Source organism: Harpia harpyja, chromosome 17, assembly GCF_026419915.1.
Source record: "Harpia harpyja isolate bHarHar1 chromosome 17, bHarHar1 primary haplotype, whole genome shotgun sequence".
Classification (NCBI taxonomy): Eukaryota; Metazoa; Chordata; class Aves; order Accipitriformes; family Accipitridae; genus Harpia; species Harpia harpyja.
In genome coordinates, this window is record NC_068956.1 from 20,209,020 (window position 1) to 20,236,533 (window position 27,514).

The following is a 27,514-nucleotide window of genomic DNA, read 5'->3' on the forward strand; positions in this document are numbered from 1 at the left end:
TGCACTCTGGCATTCACAGTTAAGTCTTCAGGAGTAGAGGGTTAAGCATTCCTATTGCTGGTATGGGGAGCTAGAAAAATACTTTCCTGGGATAATCTTGTTCAAGACTTCAGTGAGATGCTTATGCAGTTTCTTCAGCAGGCTTTTTACCAGAGGGCAAAAATTGGCTATTTCACCAGTATAAAGCCTATTCCCACCTCACCCTTTTCACAAGGGATAAATGTCAAACACTTTTAAGTTTCTTAGCTGGGATTTAGGATAACTGCTTTCTTATTTTGACACTGATTTCAGCAGGAAGTCATCTTCACCCACTGATTGTCCTTGCATTTTCCTCCATAAAGTAGGGGTAATAAATACTTTGACTGGGATGTAGTGGGATCTGTTTCTTCTGGGAATGAATGTACTTGTAGCAAATGAACAGTGGTGTTTAAATGCTACATTCTAAGAAAATTAACCTTCATTCATGCTCTGATACCTGTTCTTCTGAAAATTATTTGCCATATGACAGGAGCTTGGAACTGAAGATGCTGCTTCCTTTGAAAGAGTGTAAGTAAGTAAGTGAACTGATTGATAATTCACATCTTTACTACTACTGGATCACCTGAATTGAAAGACTATGGCGGATACTGGCTGTCCCATGAAGAGCTACACTATTGTCTCAAATAAATAGCAAATATATTTAAAAATATCACATATCAACTGTCAGAATGCTATTACGCATAAAACGCCACCATGTAGCAGAGACAATTGTTTTTGCCACTCTGACAATTGCTGCTGTTAGAACTTTGTGTTTAATACTGAGCTCTTCCTCTTAAAAAATGACTGATCAACATAACTTTTCTATACAATATCTGCAAAGCTGCTTAGTGGACTGACTGACTTACAAAACATTAGGCAAGGCACACAATTTTTTATTAAAACAAAAATATTTATTCAAGCTGTAAATGCTATGCAGTATTTAGTTATTGGATGGGTTTAATATAAACGTCTACTGCATAATATTGGTTCCTTAGGAATCCTTGTACACTATTTATCTGAAACATTGCCCTGTTGCTGTACGGATCTCTTACAAGAAAACTTGAGTTTTTTAAGACCTCAACAATTTGAGACCAAAGGAGGAAATACCAGTAGAGAAAATTCTGCAGTACTGGAGCAAGGCTTAGTGTGGTAATTTTCACCCATGCTAATTATTACTAAAATGCAGTCTGAGCTTCTCCTGTGCCTGTTTTGAAGAGTGTTTGTATAATAGCTATGACAAATTCTACATTAAGCAGAAAGATTAGATGCAATTTCTTCCATGTCTGGCTAAAAGCATAAGTGATATTAACAAAAGCTTTCTCAACACAGCACAAAAAGAATTGACTTTTGCAACAGAACACACTGAAATTCTTGTCTGGCTATTGCTACAGAGTAAGTATTCATACTGGAGTATGAATACAGGGGTTAACCCACAACAACGTACATTGTTTGAAAAGAGCTTTTGCATTCAAAGGACATCCTATGTATGCAGCAAATACTGTAAACAGATGAAGCCCTTCCAAATTAAAGTTCTTACCTGAATGACTGGTTGGGAAAAGCTTCATTAGATGAGAAATACTTTTGGAGGTTTTATTGGCTTTAATGTTTAGTTACTGGTATTTTTCTTAACTCATTCAAAGCCTTACAACGTGGTTTTGACAGTTGCAGGAGAAGAGAGCATTAGTACAAGCCAGTTACAGCTGAAGATTTAAGTCCCTTTTGGATTCAACAAGACAACGGGAAGTGGCCAAGTTGGCTGCCCGTGTCTTACAACAGTGAACTACAAACACCGCCTTCAAATTCACAACCTTTTCACAAATCAGCTAAGCGGTTCAGATGGGTAAGTAGAGAATGCAGCAGAACACAGACAACGTGGTGTAACAACAGGAAACATACAACTTTTCTTACATTACATTTATACAAATTTACAATTTTGCAAATTCAATGGCTCTATAATTACGCAAGTGCTTTTTCAAAAATAAACATATACCAACTCAAATGATATTTACACTTAGCAACCTGCTTCAGAAACAGCATGATTTTGCTATAAAGTGAAACTTCAGTGCACTGAAAGTGCAACTCACCCATTAGAATTAACTTCTCTTCCCATGCAAAACCTCAGCGTAACACCACCTAGCTTTAGACAGTCACAGTTCAACTTCTTTTTTTTCATTCATCGTAATGCAAAGACAACAAGAACTTGTCCACATCCATTCCTGCTGGGAAAGAATTTGGTAGCTTCTTTTTCTGTAGGAGAGGAAAAGAACAGTTGTGTTTGATACTAAGAACCTGAGGATACTGAAGAGTCTGTAAGCACTCCTTTCTTCCTCATCCTTCCATCTACCTTGTAGGCATAACTGCACAAAGCTCACCTAGAAATCGGACACTGCAATGTGTATACACTTACGTGTACCCCCCAGGGTACAAATGGCATGGTTATGGGACAGGAGTAGCTGAGCTCTCGGTTTCAGCAGTAGCCCACCCAGACCAGACCGGCACAACCTCTCCACTCTTGTCATATACGCAGTAGAGTAAGCGAGCATTTTCCAGTTACAGTATTTCAGGAGTATGCTATATCTAAGTGTGGTGAATTACAAAGTTAGACTGTGTCTCCTTTTTGATTATTTACATACGTCACCATTTCATGTCTCCCACCTTTGCTATTTTCCATTAAATCCCCAAGTCAAAGGCATGGTGCTCTAGACTTTGGAGACTGGGAACACACAAAATGTGGATTCCTAGTCCTGGGGGTGAACAAGGATGCAAGAATAGCTTGAATTCTAGTAAGGCCTAGTTTGAGTTTGGCTTAATTCCTACATTCCACCTAAAAACTGAAGTTAGAATTTAGAAACTCATTCATGTTTTAAGAGAAATAATTTGATTTTCATAGGTATGTGCAGAGAGTCAGTAGGAGTTGCTTGTGTGTATCTGAAGACTATACTAATCTTAAGAAAACTGTTAGTTCAGAGTAGGCTCAAGAGGCAAAGTTAGTAAAACTGACAAATATAAACAGGATATTGGGGATGTGGACTAGCATCTCTGAACCATCCCATTATATATTATATAGAGCGAGCTATAAATAATATATATACATATGTCTAATATATATTTAGAATTTTAAATTAAAAAGTAAATGCCTGTACTTGCCTTTATTTTTTTCTTCTTTGATGGTGTTGGAGAGCTTTGAAGATCTTTTCTATTTGCAGAACGAGAATTTCTCTCACCCTCATTCAAGTCCTCCAGTTTCCTTTTCTTTACTGTGCTCCTTAAAGATCTGAACTGCTGAGTATTGTCCTTCAGGGGGGTTGCAGTGCTAGTCCTTGCAATAGCTGCCCGTGACAGTATCATCAGCGTGTGAGCAGCCATGCTGACACTATTTTCACTACCTGTTTCACTAGCCGGGCTGCAGGCAGGCAAGTCTGGCGTAGCAGGGGGTACCATTATTCTAGGGGTCGTGCTATCCTCGTTGAAGCGCCGACAGGTCGGTGTCCGTACACTGTCTGTAGTATCATCTGTATGTCTGTCCCCAACTCCAGATGGCGTACGGGGGTACCGGCAATTCTCCATTTTCAACTGTTTTACTAGTTGGGCTATGCCACTGTATGTCTTGCAACATTTCCACACATTGTTTAGTGAACGGACTTGACAGGCAAAGGCCTTGGCTGGAAACTTTAGCTGGTTCCCGCTTGGGCTCCTTCGAAGCTAAAGAAATGGACACTGAAGATTTGCCATTCCCATTCGACAACGACCCTTGCTTTTTGTTCAGCTCTTGCACCGAAGCAACCGTTTTCTCATTCCATAAGCTAACAGTCTGTTGGCCATTTGAGAGTTTGGCAGTGTCCTGGTTCTTCTGTTTTTCGTCAGTATCCCTTCGTAATTCATTTTCTTTATTTGCTGTAGTCTTGTGGAAGGGATCTAACGGAAGCCCTGCAGTTGCCACCTTCCGCTCGGGCTGTGGCTCCTTTGCAGCTGCACTTCTGTTACTACCAACTTCTGGCTTACACAGAATTCTAGGCAATGTTTTATCTTTCTCTCTCTTTGCTACCTGTGCTTTAGCAGAGGATGATGCAGAGTCAACAGCAAATAAAGTATTTTCGGTTCGTTCTTTTTGGGATAAACTCTTAGTAGTCTGAATTTGGGTGTTTCCTCCTGGAGTGGGTAGGACATTATCAAAGCAAAGCACTCTCCTGTGACTTTCACTTTGTCTTGAATTTGAGCTTGTGCTCTCTACTGGTGCAACAGGTAAGTTCTCCTCCACTTTCCTTCCTAGTTCTGCAGTGATAATCTTGTCCGAATTCCCAGTCCTGAAAATGAGATAAAAACACTTCAGCGACATACTTGTTCTTACTAGGCAAGTTCATTTCAGCTGGCTGGAAGTCCCCACCCGCCCCTCAAAACACCTGTTTAAAGCTCTCTCCATTCTCTAAATGTAAGTATTTTATCAACGCGCAAAGACCAAGAGCAAGGGGTGACAACTGCAGAAAGCTCAGGGAAGGCCAAAAAGGATGACAAAAAGGTATGAAACAGAGTCTGTACAAAGAACAATTAGGCAGATGGGGGCTCTTCAGCCTGGAAAGAGAGATGACTGAGAGAAAATGCAACAAAGCTCTGGGGGAAAAGCCAACAAAAAGGAAACTATTTACTGTATCTTCCAGCAGAAGAACTAGGGGCATCAAGTAAAACTAGTATCGGGTTCAAAACAAAGCAAGGACATTGGGACACTGCATGTAATTAAGCCTGAGAACTTTTTTTTACCCTGGGATATTTGTGGATGCTGGTAGTTTGAGTTCAAAAAGAAACTGAGCACATCCATGACAGGATAGTCCATCCCAGAATACTGCTTGTGGCTCTGGAAGTTATTGGAGCTGAAGCTGCTAAGAGGCTGCCAGAATATTCTGGGCAATATCATCACGTGTGTGCCTTGTACTCTCCCCTATGCATTTGCTGTAAGTGATGGGATACAGAGCAAGACAAAAAGCTTTCAGTGGGCATCTGGATGAGAACATACAAACTCCCTAGGGCTTGGTCTCCACCTGACAACCAGCCACATCCATGTGAAAAGGCCACCACAGCACTGTAGCGATGTCAAAAGAAAAATGCTTCTGCGCTGTCAGCTCATACCGCTTATGTCTGTGCCCTCTTCCTGGCTTATGCTGCATTTCCAAGAGAAGCTTCTGCGTATTCATCTATGCTAGTAAGACGCTCCCCATGCAGATAAGCCTTTATGGTTTGTAAGAGGAAAAGTCAAATTAACTTTGGGATGGTAACTTTGGTACCTTTGGGATGGTAAAGAAGGTATGGGTGGTAGCAGTTTGTTTTATTTCTGTGAAATGTGAGATGAGACAGAGGGTAGAGAGTAGAAATGAGAAATTACATCCCTTTACAGGGAACATTTTGCTCTCTGCTGTGCAAAACATACGTCTGGAGATCGGTTAAAATTAACAGAAAGCTGAATTATCAAAGTGATGTTATCCAAAATCTTGCTTCTGTGGCTTTTTAAAAATCACTAATTTTTCATGCTTGTATACTGTATACCTTGGTATGTGGTGGGGTTTTCTTAGGAAGTTTACTTCATACTGTTTTCCTCCACTTTTCCAACATTTTAACCGAGTTCTGAATATGTAGATTTTTTTTAACGTATGTTTTATTTTTACAATAAAAGAACATTTCACCTCTAATATTTAAACTGAACTTCTTATCTTCTCCTACACTCTTTTGCTCATTCCAACATCCTTTTGTTTCTGAAGTCCATTAACGATAAGGAGAGTTACTACTGAAGCCCTGCTTTGTTCTCTCTCACTTGCCCAACAGAAAACTAGTACCTATCTCAATTAGCAATTAAGTTATATTCATCAGTATGAAGTTAGCATGCTGTTCTCCTCGCCATCTTTCCTTTGACTTTTCACTTTATAAATGACGAAGCAGTGTTCTAATCTGCACAGCTCCAGAATCCAATCTAACAAGCTCTACTGGATTTGGACCAGAGAGTGGTAAAGGCAATGAGGCTATACTACAAAACCATGGGTACCACTCATCTGAAAAGAAAAAAAAAAAAAAAAAAAAGAAAAAAAAGAAAAAGGTTTTAGTCATTAAAATATCCCAGTAAATGTAACAGGCAATTTCTCCTAGCTTGGACTCTGCTCACACAATTTCTATTTGACAATTGAGACAGGAGAAAATAAACACAAAGCCATACAAAATTAACATAGGAACAGCAACAGCAAAATTCTAGCACAGGCTGCACCAGTACTAGCACACATCTGTATCAATACTCCTAGCAGACAGACAGGAGGAAATAAAGGGGGTACTGCGTATGCCATTGTTAAAAAAAAGCTGCTCTCCTCTACCAATACTGTATGAAGACATTCATGGCAAGAAAAAGAAAGCAAGTTTGAATACCTAGCACTACTGACCTTTGTGTTCGAGAATTTGTATGGCTCAAAGGCTCAGCTACACTTGGTACCAATTTTCCTGGAACAACAGATGAAGTATTAATAAACTACAATATTCCAAGTAAATCATCTCACTGTTAGTACAATGACATTTCACCTGACAGAGCATCAATAAAGAAAAACCCAGCAACAAAACTCCACAATTTTTTCGTAATTTTAAAGTTTACAGATTAATAGATTAGCAAAGGTCATGAACTAAGTATAAACAAGAAGCTTGCTGTCTACGCTTAGATAGTACATAGGCCTGGCAAGACAAAACCAACTATACTGGACTTACAAATGCATAGCAGGGATTTCCAAGTAGAAGGGAAATAACCACAGGGAACTCTCAGTTATCCGTCAGCAAGCCGGAGTGCAGACTAACTATACAATCCTAGCTTTTTTCTTAATTTGCAACTTCATTCTACTTTCCTTTTTATGTGTAAGCCTACTCTTTTTAAAAAAGGTAGATAGGCTAAAGCACAAGTTGTCCTTATAACTCAATTTATTTTCTATTTTGAATCATTTTTCTTTAGCCCCTCCCAACACTGAGAAATGAATGTAACTCCAGTCTTGTTTCAATTTACTATTTAAAGAAGCAAGGTCTCAGTGAAATGAATATACAGAAGCGTATCCCTGAAATGGCAAACAGAAAACAGCAGAGTGCATTTTTTTTATAAATATGCAACAGTTCTACTAAATATTTTCCTTAATAAATGTTTAGAATTGCTGACTCTTCTAATAACTTCTTTGTTACCACGTGGCTTGGCTTCAATGGCAGCAGTAAACTGTACTTATAACCGAGATGAAAAATAATCAGAAATAATAAAGAAAAGTAAACTTTTAAAACTGCATTAGAGCTTGAAACATTAAATTTTGTTAATAAGCTTGATCCCAAATCTGGAATTATTTTATATGCTGGGAGTTATTCTTTGTAAACTGAGCAAATACAGTTACTAACTGCAGATACAGGCCTCTCTCAAAGCCATCCCAGTGGTTACCTGGCAGAGGAGCATTGGTGTTTATAAAACTTTATTACTCGGAACTGACATGTCTTTAGAACCCCTACTTTTCTTCTGCCCTTCTCAAGAATGCAAGGCGGGTACCTGTATTAGACTTGTTTCTTGCTCCAGGAATCTTTTGTGATTTGGGAGGGATGGGAAGTTTTGGGACACTTCTGTTGCACACTGGATTAGCCACAGGCATATGCAGAACCTTGAAAGAATCAAAATATTCCATTACAATTTACCTATAGACTCCTTATCACTTTAGATTTAATTTTGAAAAGCTTTATTTGTGATGTGTTACCTGGCGGGCAGGTGCTGAAAATGTATTTCCATTTTGTCCTACTACTGAGAGAGGTATCATTCCCACCATTCCTTGCAGAACAGGTTGGACCGGAGATGCAATTATAATGGCAGAACCTAAAAAATATCAAAGTGTTAAAATTGTACAGAAAGTAGAAATACTTCAGTGAAAAGAAAAGCTTCAAGACAGGATTTCTTAAAATTACACATGGTCAAACCTGTGGCAAGAAAAGCTCTGGCTTTTTAGAAAAACTTCACTGTCCTTACTATACATCACTACTAGAAAAGAGGGTAAGTACCAGTGTTATTTTTAGTTTATATTGAATTCTTTAGCTAAAGTCTGTTTTCCTCTTTAAGAAATGGTTCAAAATTAAGCTTGAAGTATGACAAACCTATGTTAAGGCTTCAACTTTGAATTAAAGTGATTTATAAAAACCAGTAAAAGTAACATCAAATAGCTTATTTTGCTTCTTAGTAAAAACAAACTATTATTTGCATCCTATTCTCTACAATTAGCATGCTCAAAAGTCATTAGCACAATTATTTCTTTTGTTCCAATGCACCCATAACACCTTCTCCTTCCAAGCACACAACAAGCTGGGAAAGGCTAGCTTGGTCTGTATGTAGGTATCTAAATGTATATTCCTGGCTGGTAGGAGGTGTTAAACATAGTTACACAAAGCTTCTAGTTAATTAGTGGGTTTGAGATTAATTATTTTAAAAAAGTAAAATAAAGCACAATAAGACTAATTTGGAATAGTTAAGGCAAAGTTTCCTATTTAACTATTTAAATCATGGTTAAACCAGTTGTTTTAAAACAGTTATTCTAACAGGTTGTAAGAGTATCTGGCTGCCAGACATACGGGAATTATAAAACAGGGAAACTATTATAGCACATTAATTGAAAAGTGGAAGAAAAATTTCAAAAGTGAAAGAAAAATTTATTCCACACACTTCTTCAGTTACATGAGCACTACCAGGAAAAATATCAAATGCAGAAGAATGGGCAAACTTCTATTTCTCCTCTACGAAAAAAAAAGAAAAAAAAAGAAAGAAAAAGATAGATAACAGTTGCATAAAGAAATCCTAATGATGGAAAAGACCAGCACTCTAAGACCTTGCGCATACTGTTGCACCAGCCTCTGCCACAATGAAATGACTACATGCAGAATTTCAAGGATAACTGCAACAAGTTTTTAGTTTTGGAAAGAAATCTAAATGTTGATTTCTGATTGATTACAGCCGGTTTATAATTAGGTTTAACATTTTAAAAAGCACTTGAATTTTTTATTGCTGTAGTAATAAAAATGCTTATACCAGGAAAGATTTTATATTATTGAAAGAAATAATGTTATACTTTTATATTTGTCTAAATGTACTTCTAGTGTAGAATAGGTTTTTTGAAAATAAAACAAAACAAGGAAGTAATTTTGGAAGGACTATCTACATCTAGCCAGTTATCTAAACTAAATATGGATACCTATAAGACATAGCATTCTATTTATAACAGGAATCTTACTAAAACAAAACCAAAAAGCCTGCTTTATTTAGCCAAAACAATGGAATATTTTCTGGTCTAACCCAAAATATGCTTCCTAAATTTATCACTGCTAAAATTATACAGTTTAAGCTTCTGAAATATGAGGCTATTTTTTTCAAAGCAGCCCAGTCAATGACTGTTCATAGTTTTTATTTCATTTTTAGTAACAACTAATATACCCCCAAAATACATTGCTAGTTTCAAGGGGCAGACAGAGCAGTGTTTAAAAATTGTTTACTTTTAATGCACTTACAAAAAAAGAATAAAAACACTATATAAACACCACATTTTCAGTCATTTTCTAATAACGAGATTACCTTGTGGGAAGTTTGGGGAGAGAGTCTGGTTTGCTGCAAATGCATTGCTGGATCTGGGAGGAGTCCGTAATTGTTGTACAGCTGGAGCTTGGGCAGCAAGCGGCATAGAATTGCCAGGCAATACAACTACATTTGATGGTGTTACAGCTGTGCCCAAAGTAGCTGGATCAGTCACACAGGTGGCTATATAAAGGTTGTTTGAATTCCCAAAAGCTGTGCTTGTTGCTGGCATCAACTGTATAAACCCCCCTTCCTTGGAAAGATTTGTTGCACCTGCAACTGAAAAAACAGTGCAGTCTTCATTCTGAGTGTTAACTGAGGTGACCACAGGGTCCTTAGGTCTAAGCACAAGAAGATTTTGCTCTGCCAAAGCTGAATCCACATTTTTTTCTGTGTCTTCTGAAGTTAGACATTTGGACAGGCCTGCAGTTTTGGTTGGGGATTTGGCTGGAGAAGACAGTATTATAGTCGGCAAATTTTCTCCTGTGATGCTGGAAACAGCATTATTTAACTCCGTGTCTGATGAAATAAATGGATCATCACTGATGATGATCTTGAGGGACATTATATTAGAAGGATCAACATCCATTGACTGACTACTAGAAGATACACCGCTTATACTTTTGGCCTCGGTACCCGACTCATCTGTTGAGGATGCAGTTTCTGGGAGAGGAGAGTGGCATATTTCAGATGTAGTAAGATTATTTTCAGTGGATACTACAGAAATTTCTGTACATGTATCATCACCAGAAGAGAAATATATATTATCAGCATCTACTTTTGTAGAAGATGAAGGTTCTTGCATTTCCCCTTGTGTTCCCTCTGAGTTTGACAGTCCTGAAGGGAGGTTAAACTCTTTCTTACAAGGCTTATCAAGTGTATGCTGATCATTTGAGTAAGTTTTGTTAGAAGTATCAACAACTTCAAGCTGCAACTCTGTTTTGTCAAGTTCCGAAATCTTCACTGCAGATCTTGCAGCAGCACAGTCTGACTGCGTACTCTGTTCCTGTTGGTTAGAGTGGTGGCTAGAGTTCTCCTGAAAGATACCAGGTAAGGCAGCTGTATCATTTGTTGCAGCCTGTTCTTTTCCTGCATCTGCTGATGGGCTAGAAATTGATGAATTGTTTTTTCTCAGCAGTACACTGTGGCCAGGGCTCCCATCAGAAGGGCTTTCAGTAAGTGTTTTTTCAGATAGTGATTTATCCGGTGATAAGTGACATTTACTTCCAGAATGTGTTTTGTTTTCACTGGCTGTAGTGCCCTCTGCCAATGAAATCAAAGAAATCTGCGGACTACCAGAATGAACATATTCTAAATTAGGACTACTTTGAGCACTATGACTTAGTGGGCCTTTTTCAATTTCCATGGCTCTTTCACTTTCAGATACTAATGCAGAGGACTCTTTTTTGTCATAAGAATCTCCACAGTGTTCATTACATTCACTATCAGAACTCTGTCTCTTGTTAGGTTCAGTCAAACCAGGCACAGAGTCAAAAGTGATTTCAAGCTCTCCAATATGTTCAGGGGTAACAGTTTTAAGTACTTCAGTCTGCTTCCTTGGCCTACAATTCCCATGCAACTGTTCATTGGTTGTATTTTTCTTAGCTGTATCATCATCAACGCTGGTCTTCAAGACACATGATGCTTCTCCTAACTGAAAACCTTTACAGGATAGTGATTCTCTAGAATTATCACCTGTAAAACAGAGAATAAATTAGTTACATAATTATTAGAACAGATGATCCTTTTACAGCATTTCAGAAGCAACTTAGGAGTTCAGTGGAAAACTGTTTCACATGAGACTACGTGGGAATAATGCTACTCATCCTTACTTTCAAGCTGAGTGGAAAGTATATGAAATGTATGGTTACATACCTTAGGCAATCTGGCAAATCAGTTTGTACATAAATAATAAGCATACACATAACAAGCAAACGTCTCAAGTCACTAAACCAGATTTCCAGAAGCACAAAAAACATCTCAGGCTAAAGACCTCTTGGCTCTATTTCTCATATACTTTCACTAAATATCTGCTACTTACTGACTATTGTTAAAAACAGGGTAGACAAACTAAACATATCATTGGTCCAGAGGAAGACTCTTTTTGTGTGTTAAACAATACATTACAGAATAGAGAGAAAAGATTAATATGGTTAGATGTAAAATATTATCTTTGTGTTCCACAATGAATACTGCAAAGTATCTCTGTTTTGGATGAGAAAACAGATTTGCAGATATTCTGTTTTCATTTAGGAGCTTATCAAGTACAACTTGTAAGTACACTGATGGACTACTGTTAAGTTTAATAAACTGAAACTTTCTAACAGACTAGGTGTATCCATATGTTCATGCAATGGAAATGTCAGATTGGATATTACCATTGAAAACAGGAAGATTTCGAAATGTACAAATTGTCTGAAAATATTTTCATAATGAAAAGTAAACAGACTAGAAGATATCTTAAAGAAAAAAAAAACCAACCTACATCTACTAGTTTCTTCTGTTCCTAAAGAACTTTCAAGTGTTTCCAGGTTATCCTCATCCACCAGGATTGAATTTTCTACTCCACTCTGAACAGAAATACCAGCAGGTAAGTTCTTATTTACCTTGCTCTTTCCTATTTTCAAAATAAAGCATGAAGAATGATTAAATATGTAATTTTACACACAAATGTGATTAATACATTTTAAATGAAGCACGAAGATTTCAAATTCAAGAAATGCCATCCTAAACTCAAAGAACTATTTGTCTATATTCATTACAAATCCAGAAATAGCATAAAAACGTCCTTATATTTTATGTGAGGATATCCCTGACCAGACAAATAGAAAAATTTTACAACAGCATAGAAAAACAAGTATGAACTATCATCCTTTAGACCAGAAGAGTCTAAAATAACAGTAATAAAACAATCACTCAGCAAGCACAAAACCAGAATTTCAGCCACAAGAAAATGCTGTACTTTATAGTCATGTATAAATGTATATAAAAATCTAATTCTGAATTGAGGGGGACAGATGCTATAAAGTCCATTTCTCTTGCAAAAGAGGCCTGCTGAATTACCTTTGCTTCTTCAAGTAATACTTAGGAAAACTCATCATTTGTGATGCTTTATAGTAATGGTACAACTGAGTATAATACACCCACCATAATCAAACAAGTCAAAGAGTGCCTGAAAAGCTGGATCTGATTCTGTCTGTTCTAGAATGTCCTGTATAGCCTCTTCTGACATATGAATTTCACCCTGAGAAAAGACAAGATATACAGAACTGTGAGACAGTTACTTTCATAACTTAAAACAGACAAGAATTGTTTTCTCTTCAGGTTGTTTTTAGTTCTAGTGCTTCTGCTCAGTACAGAAACATAAAGACTAATGCTGCAAACATTTCTGCCACAAATTTAATGGCAGAATTTAATTTAATGTTAAAAAATATTAGTAATTTAAGTTTAAGAAATAAAGCCCCCCAAAACCCAAGCATCTTTGTCAGACATTACACCCTGCACATGCATATTGAAGTATTCTCCACATAATGATCAGCATTGTTTAAGAACAACTAAATCTTGGGCTACACTGGAAGCTTATGCAGATGGTGTGAATGAATGCCATGAGCCTGCACTAGCCAATCACTGGTAAAAAAAATTCCCCAAATTAACCCTAATTTCTTGGTTTTGCATATATGTAGAAGACAATGCTAAGCAAAGGGAAGTTTTATTTCATTTACCCATTACATGTTCTATAATATAACTTCCAACTACTTTTCTGTGGAAGGCAGCTGGAAGGCACAGCTACATAGGACACTGCTCTAAGGTTCCTGTTTCAAGCTGACTTGTTTGGTAGCAGCCCAGGAAGAAAATAAGGGGGGGGCACTCAGGACATATTTAAGTGTTCAAATACAAAGTTTCTCTTGACTTCCTGGAGATCCTCTAAGCACTCTATAACCTTTGATATGGTGTCTGTAAGGGTGGATGTACCACGTGATATGCTTGATTATTTCGTCTCAGCTACTCTAACTAAATCAAGAAGCCACTTTGATTTTGTTCTGCTCAGAAAAATGGAATAGAGCTTTTCAGCTCTGTACTTTGTCAAAAATTGACCTAAAAATCACCAGGTGACAGAAGAATAGCCTTTAAAAAACAGACACCTCTACTTTGTAAACAGGCAACTGCCTCTACTCTCCTGCCCTTTTCATAAGGGCCATGAAGATTTTAATTCCCTTGTTAAGAGCCCTTTATAATTCTGTGATTGCCAGCTCAAGGTTTGCAGGAGAATGGAGGGAGAACACTAGAAGTTTAGTTTGTAGAAGTAGAATGTACATTGCCTCCAAAAGCAAGAAAATATTAAATTTGAAGAAAAAGCATCCTTATTTAGCCTCCAAACACAATTTCTTTTGCTGTACTAGACAATCCATGTTTATCTCGCAGCAAATCAAAAAATCAGATCAGACTAAACATGTTTGGAGACCACAAGATATTTTAAATTCCTTTTTCTTTTACAAGGCTATTGATCAGAAGCCAGTACCCAGTTACTGCTACCAAAGATCCAGTGGCAAGCAGGCAGCTGGTGACTGTGGGACAGTGTACTTAGATCTCAGTCTGCAGGTAATATTAACAGCTAACTGCTGCCAGAAGAGGTCCTACTCCCTTGGCTTTTGACCCTGCTGCATGCTTATGCTGCCATGTACAGGCACTGGGAATTAATGCAGAGTGCTAAACTGGCTCAAAATTAACCCCAGCAAAATACCAGTATCCTGTCAGTTCAGCTTCTCGAACCTGCACACCACCATACAACAAGGTAAGAGTTAATGCCTATGCAAAGGAATTTGTGGAACCATCCCTGGGCAGATGCTAGCCATTAGGTAGGCTTAGTTGTATTGTAAAGCAAACAAATAAAAAGAAAGAAGAGGAGAGCAATCTCAGATATCAGAGAGTAAACAGAGGTTCAGCATAGTTCCCTTAACTGATCATTCTTATGTGCCTGGTCTTCAAAAAATGTAAATAGGGCAATTCACACCTACCTGAAGTCCAAGGATTTCATCAATTGAAGTCTCCTGCTCTGTGGGACCACTGTCTGTCTGTTTAGGGGCTTGAGTGACATTGCCATCACTGCAACACATTAATCATTAGTTCAGAACTCAAAAATAAATCAAATAAGAATACGTATGAAGTTTAGAGGTTCCTTTTATTACCTGCCCAGGATTTTGTTAATGTTCTCAGCAAGCTTCTCCTGAAGAGATTTGTTGCTCAAGATTTTTTCTCTGGCATTTTCAATAACCAGTTGCTGGAAAACACAGTTTTTAAGTGGTCAGGTTTCTGTTTTTATCATCACTAGAAAAGCAGCATGAATTTCCAACTTACCAGTAAAAAAAAAAAAAAATCAATTCAACACAGAGAACACTCTTTGTAAAAGAGAGACAGCCAATGTGACTGCATGACATTGCTATGAAAATCATCTCAAAACATTCCAGTACTTCTACTCTCCTAAAGTACAGCAAGGCTTATTATGATTTCTGGTTTCCATTCCCTAAAAAATTACTGTATTCTGACAGCTTACACGTATCTTAGCAAAGCCAATAAATCAAGGAAAAAACCCCTCTACATAGCTATGTCATCCTCACTAGTTTAGTACACAGAAGAGCTAGTTCAAATACAAAACAATAAATTTATCTTCTAAAACTGATTTCTATAACACCCAAGACAAACAACATGTAAAAGACTAGTTCTCCTTAGTCTGAATTTGTTTCTTAAATGTAAGTACCTTCCATAAGTATATACTCACTGGGAAGTTACCATCTATGAATTCTTCAAGCGGCTCACTTTCTTTTTCTGTTACAACTTCATCAGGGTCTTGAGAACTTCTAGCTGCTGAAAGAGGTCCAGATGTTGCAATGCTTTTCCTCTTCTGAGATTCACTGAAATGTTCCAGGAAATTTATGATGTATTTTGTGAGAACATAGCAAACAATAGATCTAATGGTCAGTAAATCAAGTGTTTCTCTTCCTCCTTAGCAAATGGAAGATTTTAATCAACAGAAAATTAACTACATACTGGACATACAATAAAAGCCGATACCTGTTTCATTATGTTGTATGCATATATTGTGTCTGACTTCACAGAAGTTACAAACAAATATACAGACTGTGGGTAAACAGCACAATGGCAAATTGAATTCCATTCCCACTATTCAGTATTTTTTCTCCCTCCAGTACACATTAATTTAACTGGTGATACAGGTTCTAATTAAGGGCCACTCAAGAAAAAGATTTGGGCATCACCACTGAAAATAAAGATCTCTCAAGGAGCAGCTGTTGTCAAAGCAGGAAACAAATGTTAGGTTGCATAAGAATTTAGATGATGAATAGGAAATGTAATGCTTTTATATGAAATCAAAGTGTAGGCTCTTCTGAAACCATCAGTCAGCAGCGGCACTAAAATCACTTATATACAAAAAAATCATGCAGGAAGAGAGAGAACTTGGAAAAGGTATAAATTGAGTAAGGATCTGGAAAAATGATAAGCAAAACTACCGACTGGGATTTAGTCAGGAATAAGGACAACAAATGGAACACAGAGACCAGTCAACTCATTAAAAACAAAAGGACATTGGTATCAAAGAATAAAAAATGCGAAACTAGTATAAGAACAGTTTTTCATACTACTTTTAGTGCGAATATGAAATTTTTTCCTGACAAAATTTAGAAATAGTTTTTCTAAGTTAAAAACAGATAAAATGCACATTTATATCAATATTGAGAATTTTTAGAATTGATAAGGATATTTTGGAAGGAATACTAAATCTCAGGCTCCAATATTATTTGCCTATGTCTAATACTGGGCATGTAAAGACCGGCTATATGCAATAAAGAAGCACAAGTAGCCTCCTATCAGTCTAATGTTAAGTTCTTTGACTTTTCTTTCCTTTGTGAAACATCATACACCAGCCACTCTCAGTGGATCTTAAATGTGAAACACTCCACCATCTAAGAAAATTTACACTAGAGGTTAGAACACCGCATAATCTCTAAATGATCTTAAAACACCCCACACCACAGCACCACCACCCTGCCCCATGTTTACCTTTTCCGTCTCCCTGGAGAAAGCAAGTTCGAATGAAGCTTTCGTTCTTGTGATGCTGGAACTTGAATGTGTATGAAATCTCCTGCTTTATAAAGGAAAAAGAAGATCACGATGCCAGTACCTTTTCCAGTGACATTGTTGAAGCACTACAGAAATCTACACATTACTTACTATGTTCCAATCAATTCTGGGGAATTCATACAAAATAATTTGGTATTATCATGAAAATGAGAACCATTCCTTTTAAATATATCCTGAGAAAAACATCCATTTCATGTGGATCATCCCTATCTGCTAAAACAAGTGTTTTGGGTAAGGGTGAGAACACAGGATAGAATAATGACAAATTAATGCACTTCTGATGTCTGAACTTACATTAGCAAGCAAGTATGCAAGAGCCATTTCTCTTTTAGGCACTCAATCACCTGAACCAGTTTGGAGAGCTAGGGGACCAAAGTATGAATTTTCTGAAAATTTTTTGGCGGAAGATCATTAGCTCTGATTTTAGAAAACTTTCATCTATATCCATAGATTTTTCACAGAAAAAAGGGTTTAAAAAAGTGGGCAACTTACTGCTGATCTTGTTTTCCTGGGTTTGTGACTGGTGCACAAACAACGTATTCAGTCTTGCCTGTGACATGCTTTGATTTATTGTTGGCCTGTGAATAACTTGAGGAGATACAATAGAAGAGGAATTCTGTGGCCCTGACTGATGGGCTACTGACAACAATCCCGAGTTTGCAGGAGCTGATTGCTGAAGCATTCTCTGTCTTTTCATTTCTACAATTCCACTTCTTGTACGTGCTGGAGATAATAAAGACAAGATGAAAATGTATGATAAAGGAATTTTAAAAGGTTGCTGATTTTCCAAGACCTAATTAAGGATGCTCCATTGAAAATTTTTTGTGCTTCAACAACTAATTCACAAAACTCAAAAAGTAAGCAACACCCATCTTTGTCTTCTGTTTGAGCCAAAATAATTCAAGAAGTACAGCCAACTTACATAGACATTGTAACCATGTTTACATCACTGCTTAAATATTTACAGGAATAAATCATACCAAAATGATATTTCATTACATAATATACCACTCGCATAATTGACCTTAACTGAAATAGCTAAACCAATGTAAGTTTGCATTTATTTATCAGACTAAATCTGACAAATTTAAACAACAGAACACCACCCAATCCAGTGAATCTCAGATCCAAGAACAATCACTACCTATATTTCACATTCTCTTTTCTCACACAGGTTACTCAGTAGAAATACTAGAGGGAAAAAAATATTTTTAAGTAAAATAACTTTTCTTTTTTGAAAGTTCAGTTGGCAGTTTTTGTAATGAAAGAAAATTCTAGATAGAACAAGTATCTTGTCATATTTTGCTTAGATATATGTTTGTATGCATAATAATTATTGTTCCAAGATTGTAATACATTTTTATATTCCCCTTCTACAGAAATGAAACTGCATCATGATTAGACTGGTTATGTTTTCAGTTCCTCTATGAACCACAAATTAACAGCTTCAAGACTGAAGCAGTAGTTTTTAAACCTTTTAACCATGTAAACTTCTAAAAAGTTTTCAGCAGAGAAGAAAATGCTATATAGAGAATTTAAGCCCCTTGCAAAAAGCTCAGCTTTTCTTAGTTTCCTTTCTTGATTGTTACAGTAATCCACAGACTGCACTGAAGACAACACACATGCTGAAAAAAACACTACAGAAGAGATCTGACAATGTTTTAAGAGTAAGGATGCGTTACTGATTGCTGCAGCATTCCCCCATTTTTTTGCCATTGATCCCATGGAATTGGCTCAGTTACTTACTCCTTTGATTAGCAGAAAATCCTGTTGAATTCTGCATGCTCCTAAAAAATAAACCAGATGGCATAAATAAAAGCAGCACAATGGAAACAGCTACACAGTGCAATGGTATCTATCATATGGTTAATGTCAGTCTGGTCCCAGCCATGCATTACTTCAGAAAGCTTCAATCTACTGATTGTTATTTTTATTCTTTCAAACAATGGTCACAGATACTTCAAATGAAGCTTACTGTTATATTTTAGATCAAGTAACTACAATGGTATCAGATTCTAAATGAGTCATAGTATATTGTTTTATTACAGGAAGGCCACATACTCACACCAATGCCCTCCTTATCTGCTAGTCCTGCCTTAAAATCTTGAAACATCTACTCAACTATCAACTCCCACATACCTATCTTTTTCACCATCTGTCAGAGGCAATAGAGAGCAAAACCATTCTCAAACAATGGTAAGGGGAGTTGATCAACACAGGGACTCACTCTTAGAGTGATATTTTACTTTCTTGATTTCTGTATTGGGTTTGCATGGCAAGGTTTTGGTAGCAGGGGGCTACAGGGGTGAGAAGCTGCTAGAAGCTTCCCCTATGTCCGATAGAGCCAATGCAGCCGGCTCTAAGATGGACCCGCTGCTGGCCAAGGCCGAGCCCATCAGGGATAGTGGTAGTGCCTCTGTGATAACACATTTAAGAAGGGAAAAAAAGTTGCAGCAGGCACAGAAACAGCAGCCGGAGAAAAGAGTGAGAAGATGTAAGAGAAACAACCCTGTAGACGCCAAGGTCAGTGAAGAAGGAGAGGAAGGAGGTGTGTAGAAGATTTTAGAAAATTTAGGACTATAAGACTGTTAGAAATTAATATAGAATGGGTTAAGGTTATTAATGACAACAGAGCTGTGCAACAGGCCATGCGTTCTCAGCCTGCCCCCCTGTATAGCCCCAATCCAGGACTGGATTAAAACCCAGTCAAGCTAATCAGCAGAGACAGATCAAACAAAAGATGAAAAATCAGCAAGATACAGGTGCGTAGCTGGGGAGTGATTAAAATATGTAGAACTTACAAAGATAAATGTGAAATAGTTAATGGAACAACCAGAGAGGTTTTTTCAGAATTGTGTAGGTACGAGACTTCAAAGTAAAGGGGATGACAAGATGACTGACCCAAGACGGACTTCAAAACCCACAGGATGACGACCGGATGGAACAAAAGAAGAATGGATGAGATAAGATGATGATGAATGATAACGACATGGGAACCAAGATCCGCTGGAAAATTACAAAGACTTCAGACTGCGATAATGGGTGGTAAAAAGGTATATAAGACTGAGAAATTTTTGGAAGGTTGCCATTCACTGTGGTGGTGGCCCAACTCTGAGCTGTTAATAAAGCAAACCTAGAGAAACCCATGACTGAAAATTCTTTAACAAGGTGCTCGTCCCTCTGCAGCCCATGGAGGTCCACGGTGGAGCAGATCTCCACCTGCAGCCCGGGGAGGACCCCACGCCGGAGCAGGTGGGTGCCTGAAGGAGGCTGTGACCCCATGGGAAGCCTGCGCTGGAGCAGGCTCCTGGCAGGACCTGTGGACCCACTGAGAGAGCAGCCCACACTGGAGCAGGGGAGAAGTGAGGAGTCCTCCCCCTGAGGAGGAAGGAGCGGCAGAGACAATCTGTGATGAACTGACCCCAACCCCCATTCCCCATCCCCCTGCACTGCTCAGGGTAAGGAGGTAGAGAAAATCAGGAGTGAAGTTGTGCCTGGGAAGGGAGGAGTGGGTGGGAAGGTGTTTTAAGATTTGGTTTTATTTCTCATTACCCTACTCTGATTTGATTGGTAATAAATTAAATTAATTTTCCCCGAGTCGAGTCTGGTTTGCCCGTGATGGTAATTAGCAAGTGATCTCTCCCTGTCTTTATCTCGACCCACAAACCTTTCGTTCTATTTTCTCTCCCCTGTCCAGCTGAGGAGGGGAGTGATAGAGCAGCTTTGGTGGGCACCTAGCATCCAGCCAGGGTCAGCCCATCACAATTTCAAAACTACATTACCTGATCTGAGAAAGCGTATAGTCTAATTTTTTCCACAGAGATGACATCATTGCTGGAACTTCATTTGTTGTTTCTAAAATAAACCATTAAAAAAACAAAACAAAACACATTTTAGATGCCTCACATGCTGAGAAAAAGTAAAATTGCAAGCAAAACAATTACTATGAGGTGTTTCAGACATCATCTAACTTTAGGTGTCTAGTCGCCTTCTTCATATTCTGTTAATTAGAGAGCCCTAACTCCTAATTTAAGAACTTTCACTGATATGAACACACATTCATTGTGGATACAGTTCTCAGTTTTAGAAGCCTAAATGAAACTGAGGCAAAGATATTCACGATAATTCTCAATGGAATCTGCACATAGTGTTGACTCCTGGGCAAACAGATGCTAACCTAACCTAACTCACTTCTGGAAATGGTATTAAGATTCCCAAGTCACACGTGTGCTTTCGAAAATTGTAAACTGGCAGACAGGCCTTTAAAAGTAATGGTTTATTTTAAGATGTCACCCAAGCTGGTAAAAACACTTGGTATTTTTGAAGCACAGAAGAACATTAAAGTATAAATGGAAAGATGTAAGCAGATCAATTTATAAAGTTTTTCAAGGTGCCAAGTACAAAGTATTTTGAAGAAAGTATGTTTGTGTCTTAGTTAGCATTTCTATTAAACCTAGTGTGAAAGGAAAAAAAGTTCACAAATATTCCAAACATAATATGTCTTAAATTGCAAGTCTTAGAACCAAGCACCACTAAAATCCGATCATACAACATGCGTCAAAAAATTGTAAGACTTGGCAACATTCAGAAGCTCAATAACTGCTTTTAAAAACAGGAAATGCTCTAACTCTGTCTCTAATATTCATACAAAATATTGTTATTCTGAAATTATTTTAATTAGTTTTAAAAACAAGACAAGAAACATTTCACACCATAGGACTCTTCCTGGTTACTTCATAGAATCATAGAATATCTCAAGTTGGAAGGGATCCATAAGGATAATTGAGTCCAACTCCCTGCTCCTCACTGGACTACCTAAAACTAAACAATATGACTAAAAGCATCATCCAGACACTCCTTGAACTCTGACAGGCTTGGTGCCGTGACCACTTCCCTGCGGAGCCTGTTCCAGTGACCAACCACCCTCTCAGTGAAGAACCTTTTCCTAATGTCCAATCTGAACTTCCCCTGACGCAGCTTCATTCCATTTCTGCGCGTCCTATCGCCGGTCACCAGAGAGAGGAGATCAGCACTTCCCCCTCCTATTTATACTATAAACAATAAACAGTATAATTTTGTAAGCATAAACCCATACATTTTGCACACTTCATTATATCTTTGTGCTTTATTACATTAGAAGTTCTGCTCAACTTTGAAGTGAAAATATATGCTGGCAAATCCAAACTAAGATAATAAATTAATTCTGCTCACAAGATGCTGATCTAATTGGCCATTGTCTGCATAATATGGAAACCTTCAACTTCTAGCATAGATGGGGGATTGCTCTAAGTCCATATATAGGTGGAGATATTACCTCTTCCTCAAGGAGTTCACAACAGATAAGTAAGAAAAATACAGTAAAATCTCATTCTGAAGGCTTACCTTTTGTTTTCATGGCTACGTATTCATTAAGAATAGTTGTCAAGTTTTTTCCACACAGGGACTGGAAAAAAAATACTGATCTTAGAATCTTCACTAATAACTTATACTTTATCTGAGCAGTTCTTTAGAACACTACACCATGCTGACCCTCAACACAAGGAACTGTACTTTATGCTGCTGGTGCCAAGTTGACTCAGACTAGGTAGAGAGCAATCTATGGAACAAAACACCATCATACAAAATCTGAAGTGCTTGATCTCATTGCACAACACCAGTATAGCAGTTAGAGCTGCATGACCTCTGCTCTCCGTTGTTATTACAGAATAAAAACACAAAAATAAGATGGTGAACAGCTGTAACAGAGTAATGAGTATGTATCATCCTGGAACGCAACTTGTGTTTAGATGCAAACATGAAGAGAATCTGTCTAAAGTAAAATTCTTAACAGTCACACAGAATTAACTTTCATTTCATATTTACTTGTTCTGTTATTTTAAGTGAAACAAAGACAATTAAGATTTTAAGGTTACCACTATCATTTGTTGTACCTTCTTGTCTTGTTTGCTAGTGGGAACTCTACCGGGTATGACAAATACAGCCGTTTATTGCAGGTATTTTGAGCTGCAGTGAGAATTTTTTCTTACACGCTATCATATTATCACTTTTCTATGAAAAACAGGAAAAATGTTTCTACTGAGAAAAGAAAAATAATTAAAAGCTTTAAAAATCTGGATAATCTATTTACATTTGGGTTTTCTAATTTTTGCTGGCCATAGCTTGGTTCTCGATACTCTATCCCCAAAGTACAAATGACTAAACACTTGTAAATGAAGTAAGTTCAATGGTCTGTTTTGAATAGGTTCATCAAGACCTCGGATCTCAGAAAAGATTTCCACAAATTTTGAATACTGTGGACAAAATCCCATATAATTAACTGATATATTAGAAGAATGAAATGGAAAACAGGAAGAAGATGCACATATAAATGTTAAAAGGTTGATACATGGCAATATCTAAACCCTGTAATTTGCATACTACATTAAAAATCCCATTTTGTATATGTTAAAAATGCAACGTATCTAATTACCCTGTAGCTATATGCATATACATATCTACATACGTAGCTACACACTGTATTTATGCACACCCAAATTTCCACATTTCACCTGGGACAAGGCAGATGATACTGATCAAAGAGGAAGCTGAGCTGAAACACAGTTTTTGTCAACAAAATTTGGTAGCCTTAGATAAAGCTGAGGTACCTTACTTAAATATTTAATATGTACTTGAAATGGAACATTACTGGCTGCCGCGCCTAGCATAGGAAAGCGATCTCCAATAAATTACAAGAGCAGCTCTGAAATCAATAAAACCCTTGCGACACCCTTGCACAAATCAATCTCAAAGCTATAAAGCAGACTAAACGTAATATGCTGAAACCAATTTGCATATTTTATGCTTAAATGTTTCTTAGTAAGATTAAATACTAGAAACCAAATAACTGCTAATATCACAGGATACAAAAAAAAACCCCAAAACCCAGAGGGGACGATCTAACTAACATTTTAAGCAGCATTTGAGAAGCAATTGTTACACTGAGAAATCTCAATTTTCTTTTCCATGGATGCAAGACAATTTAACATTCTGCTTTGCAAATACAAACTCACCAGCAAGCAGGCTGGAATAAATCCATCCTCTGTACAATGCTCTGCATATTCTTTCAAATCTGAGCTTTCCAAAATAAATTCACGGCAGGTAGCTAGAAGTTTTTCCTGTTGTAAATACCCTGCAACAAATCAGATGGAAAATTTTGCTATTTTATTCATTATTTCTGCTCAATAGGTATCAAAGCATTAACATAACCAGCTGCATACAGTGTTGAAATAATCAGGTAAAGATTTGTATATTAGACAAGGAAAGTGAAGTTATTTTGAAAGAACATGTATCTTGCAAAATATTTCTTTAACAGTTAAAACCAGAAAGAGCACAAAATATTACTGATATTAGACTGTATTTACAAACTATTCAAGACTGGAAGTGAGGCAATATGAACAATTTCTGATTGATCTTTAGTACAGACAGTACTGTACAGACAAGAAAATGAAAGTTCTTGGCTCAGGAGGCTGACAAACTAACTCTCACATGGGCTGAACAGCCCAGTTTGATAATTAAATGGAATTCTACAATATTTTGTTAATAAAATGCACTGCTATGCAACAGTAACTCTCCACGCATCCTCCTGTTTCAAAACAGGTAAAACCTGTGCAGCTATTACAACAGTGTATAATATTTATTAAAAAAATAGGCATTGTACAAAAATTAATAACAGGAAAAAGTTTTCTCCCCCCACTTACTGTAATTTTCATTTCAATAGATGTATTAGCTGCAACTTGTGCCCTGTACACACCCCAAGACTCAGTAGTTACATTAACAGGAAATAAACTGAAAAAGTTTACTTCTCCAAAATTCCATTCCTCAGCAAACACGTTCTGCTTTAATCAAACTTTTTAAGACCTGCTTTAATCTTCAAACACTCTAAACATTAAAAGATAGAAATAGACCAATCTGAATGAAGGATTCTAGAACAAAGAACCACAAAAGAAAATGTCTCTTTCTTGCTTGTAGCAGAACTGAACATGCAATGTTTTAAAGAAAGGATAAAATATGTGCCTAATTATACAATGCAGGATATACATACATTAGCATATCTATTTCAATGGACCCCCAAAATGGTCCACCTCAGTTCAGGAATGACTATAGAAAAATGCAGCCTTTAAGTTTGCATGAAGACAAATATCTTGCAGCAGATCCGAGTATAGCTGGAAAAAACCGATCATATTGCAGACACACAAGCCCTTGTTCAGGTCTTCAACAAATGAGCAAACTTGAAAGTTAAACACAGTTTGAGAATAACCACTGTGAGCTTAATCACAACGTATGAGCTGGCCTGTCTGACAGAAAACATTAATGGTACCTGTGGAAAGGAAAGGGCTGTCCTGTTTAATTTTTCAAATACGTTTTTCTAGAAATATCTCAAGCCACAATTTGCTGGAAGCTGAAAGTATATTTTGGGGAAACACAATTATATGCCAGTCTTATTCCCATCCATTATACCATCCACTGTTGGCCAGGATGGAAGATGGGGTATTAGGTAGGCGGAACTTTTATCTGTGCTGGTAAGGCTGTTCTTACAATCAAACTCATCTGGACATTTACATTAAAAGTTCCAATTTTTCTTTCTTGAATCTACTACTACAGTATTGCAAGGGATGAACAAATGCTTGCGTACAGGCACATTTGGCACATATACCAATTTCCTGCAAAATAAGGCATTCCAAAGTTTAAAAATGCCAGAATTAAGATCTGTGCAACTGAACTGCTTGTGCATACACTGTATAATGACATAACAGTACACAATCTCTAACATCACCAAAACCAGATTAAAGGCACAAAAGGTACAGTACCTTCTGAACTAGGAATGATTAAATATTTCGTTCTATCTTAAGAAATGTAAAGACACACATCTAACTCATAGTACACATTCACTCTTACACTAATTAGAAAAAGATAAATTTTCTTATGTATTTTTCTATGGGTGAGCTCATCTTATAATTTTAGTTTTGTTTCTTAAACCAGTATTCATCAACCTTCACAGCACCAGAAAGACTTATGGGGGGGGTGGGGGGGGGTGGGGAGATTTAAAAAAAAAAAAAAAAAAGCCTGTTTATCCGCCCAAATTCAGAGATGCCTCATGGAAGAGGAATCCCTATTAGAAGACAGAAATAGCTACAAGGAATATCCTGTTCTACAACCTTAGGTTGCTCAGAAGTTTTCTAGACATGATGCATGCACCTTGCCACAACAGACACAAGATCGGATGGATCATCCTTAGTACATGTGACATTGCCAAGATTGTATACTATGTCTGCAAGTCTGTGGTAAGCCTGTGAGATAAGCTTTCTACCCAGAAACTTGTAACTTAACCAATTTTTTATAGAAAAGCACAGTGAGAGATCTCCTTTGTGTGATTTTTAAATCTTCTTTTACAATGCATGGAGTTTCTAAAAGTCCTCTATTACTTCACGATAAGAAAAACATTGCATCTCTTAATAGCCTTGTTTGTCAAGACAGTAGCAAGAAACATTTCAGACAGTATTTAAAAATACGTTGTGCCGGAAGAACACTGAAGAAAAGATTCAGCCTTAATGTCTTTGGATTCAAAGAAATTGCAGACAACTGAAAACTGAATCTCACAATGCAAGCTGCCGGGACATCTTGGCAACCTGTGCCAACAGGTGCTTATGTGTGCGACTTAAATATGTGGGTCATATTTTTGATTACCATCCATTTGCTCTTATGTTTGGCAGTATCCAAACAATCCAAAGCACAAAGTCATTTAAAACATTCACTGTCTGTCGCCAATGTCCTGAACACACTTACGCTGTGCTGTCCACAGACACTGAGCAAACCTGAGCTCTCAATGCAGCCTCACAAGTGACAGAACCAGGGAGGGAAAGAAAAACCAGCTGAGCCTTAACCTAGCCTCCTCTGGTATTTTGGATCACCCTTGTGCTCCTCCTGTGACGGGATACTTTCCTAAATCCCATTCACCAGGCGTCTGTCTGGAGGTGGACACCACAGACCACCACGTTTTCTTAAACTCGTGGAGAAGCCGAGTTCCAGACACGGCCGGGGAGCAGCACAGCCCGGCCCGCACGGCCTGGCGGGCTCCCCTGCGCCCGCGGCGGCTGCAGAGGCCCCCAAGTCCCTCAAGGCCGAGCTGCGCTAGTCTCCGCTAGAGACCGGGCCGGAGGCGGGCGGGGTGGACAGCCCGGAGACCGCCGGGCCCGGGGCTTCGCGGCAGCGGCAGCGACAACCCCAGCCTGGGGGGGGGGGACGAGCGCGACGCGGTCGAGGGTCAAGGGCGCAGCCGCTTCATTCTCCTGCCGCGCCGCGGGCGCTGACCGGCGGCTGTCAATCCCCAGCAGAGACCCCCTGGCGCGGCGGCCGCCGCCTCCCCCGCCCGCCGGCCCCCCGGCCTGGGAGTCCCCGCCGCGCCTCAGGGGCGAGCGGCGACCCCGCCCCGCCCTCACTGGCTCACTCACCCAGCACCAGCCGGGCCACGTCGGACGGCAGCAGCATGGCCCGAGGCAGCGAGGGGAACGTGGGGGAGAGGGCAACGGGGGGGGGGGGAGGAGGGGAGGAGGCGGCGGGACGCAGCTCCCGGAGGCGCAGCGCGTCCGCCCCGCCACCGAGACGAAGGCGCGGAAACTCCGCCAGCCAGCGCCGCGCCCGGCCCCTTCCGCCGGAACCCGCCGCTGCCGCGCATCCGCTTCCAGGTCCGCCCGCTGCCGCCGCCGTACG

General features: G+C 38.5%; 1 protein-coding gene across 1 annotated transcript; it reads right to left on the reverse strand.

The window, feature by feature from the left end:
- Positions 1-907: 907 nt before the first annotated feature.
- On the reverse strand, positions 908-27,448 carry LOC128153253 (protein NPAT). Its single transcript, XM_052812363.1, is given in 19 exon segments — positions 908-2,265; positions 3,166-3,567; positions 3,569-4,322; positions 6,432-6,489; positions 7,556-7,664; positions 7,758-7,873; positions 9,614-11,308; positions 12,099-12,230; positions 12,761-12,857; positions 14,629-14,716; positions 14,800-14,891; positions 15,390-15,522; positions 16,688-16,772; positions 17,261-17,491; positions 18,515-18,555; positions 20,551-20,623; positions 22,151-22,211; positions 23,818-23,936; positions 27,256-27,448. Coding segments are annotated over 19 exon segments (4,401 nt in total). The 5' UTR covers positions 27,293-27,448; the 3' UTR covers positions 908-2,187.
- Positions 27,449-27,514: the final 66 nt, after the last annotated feature.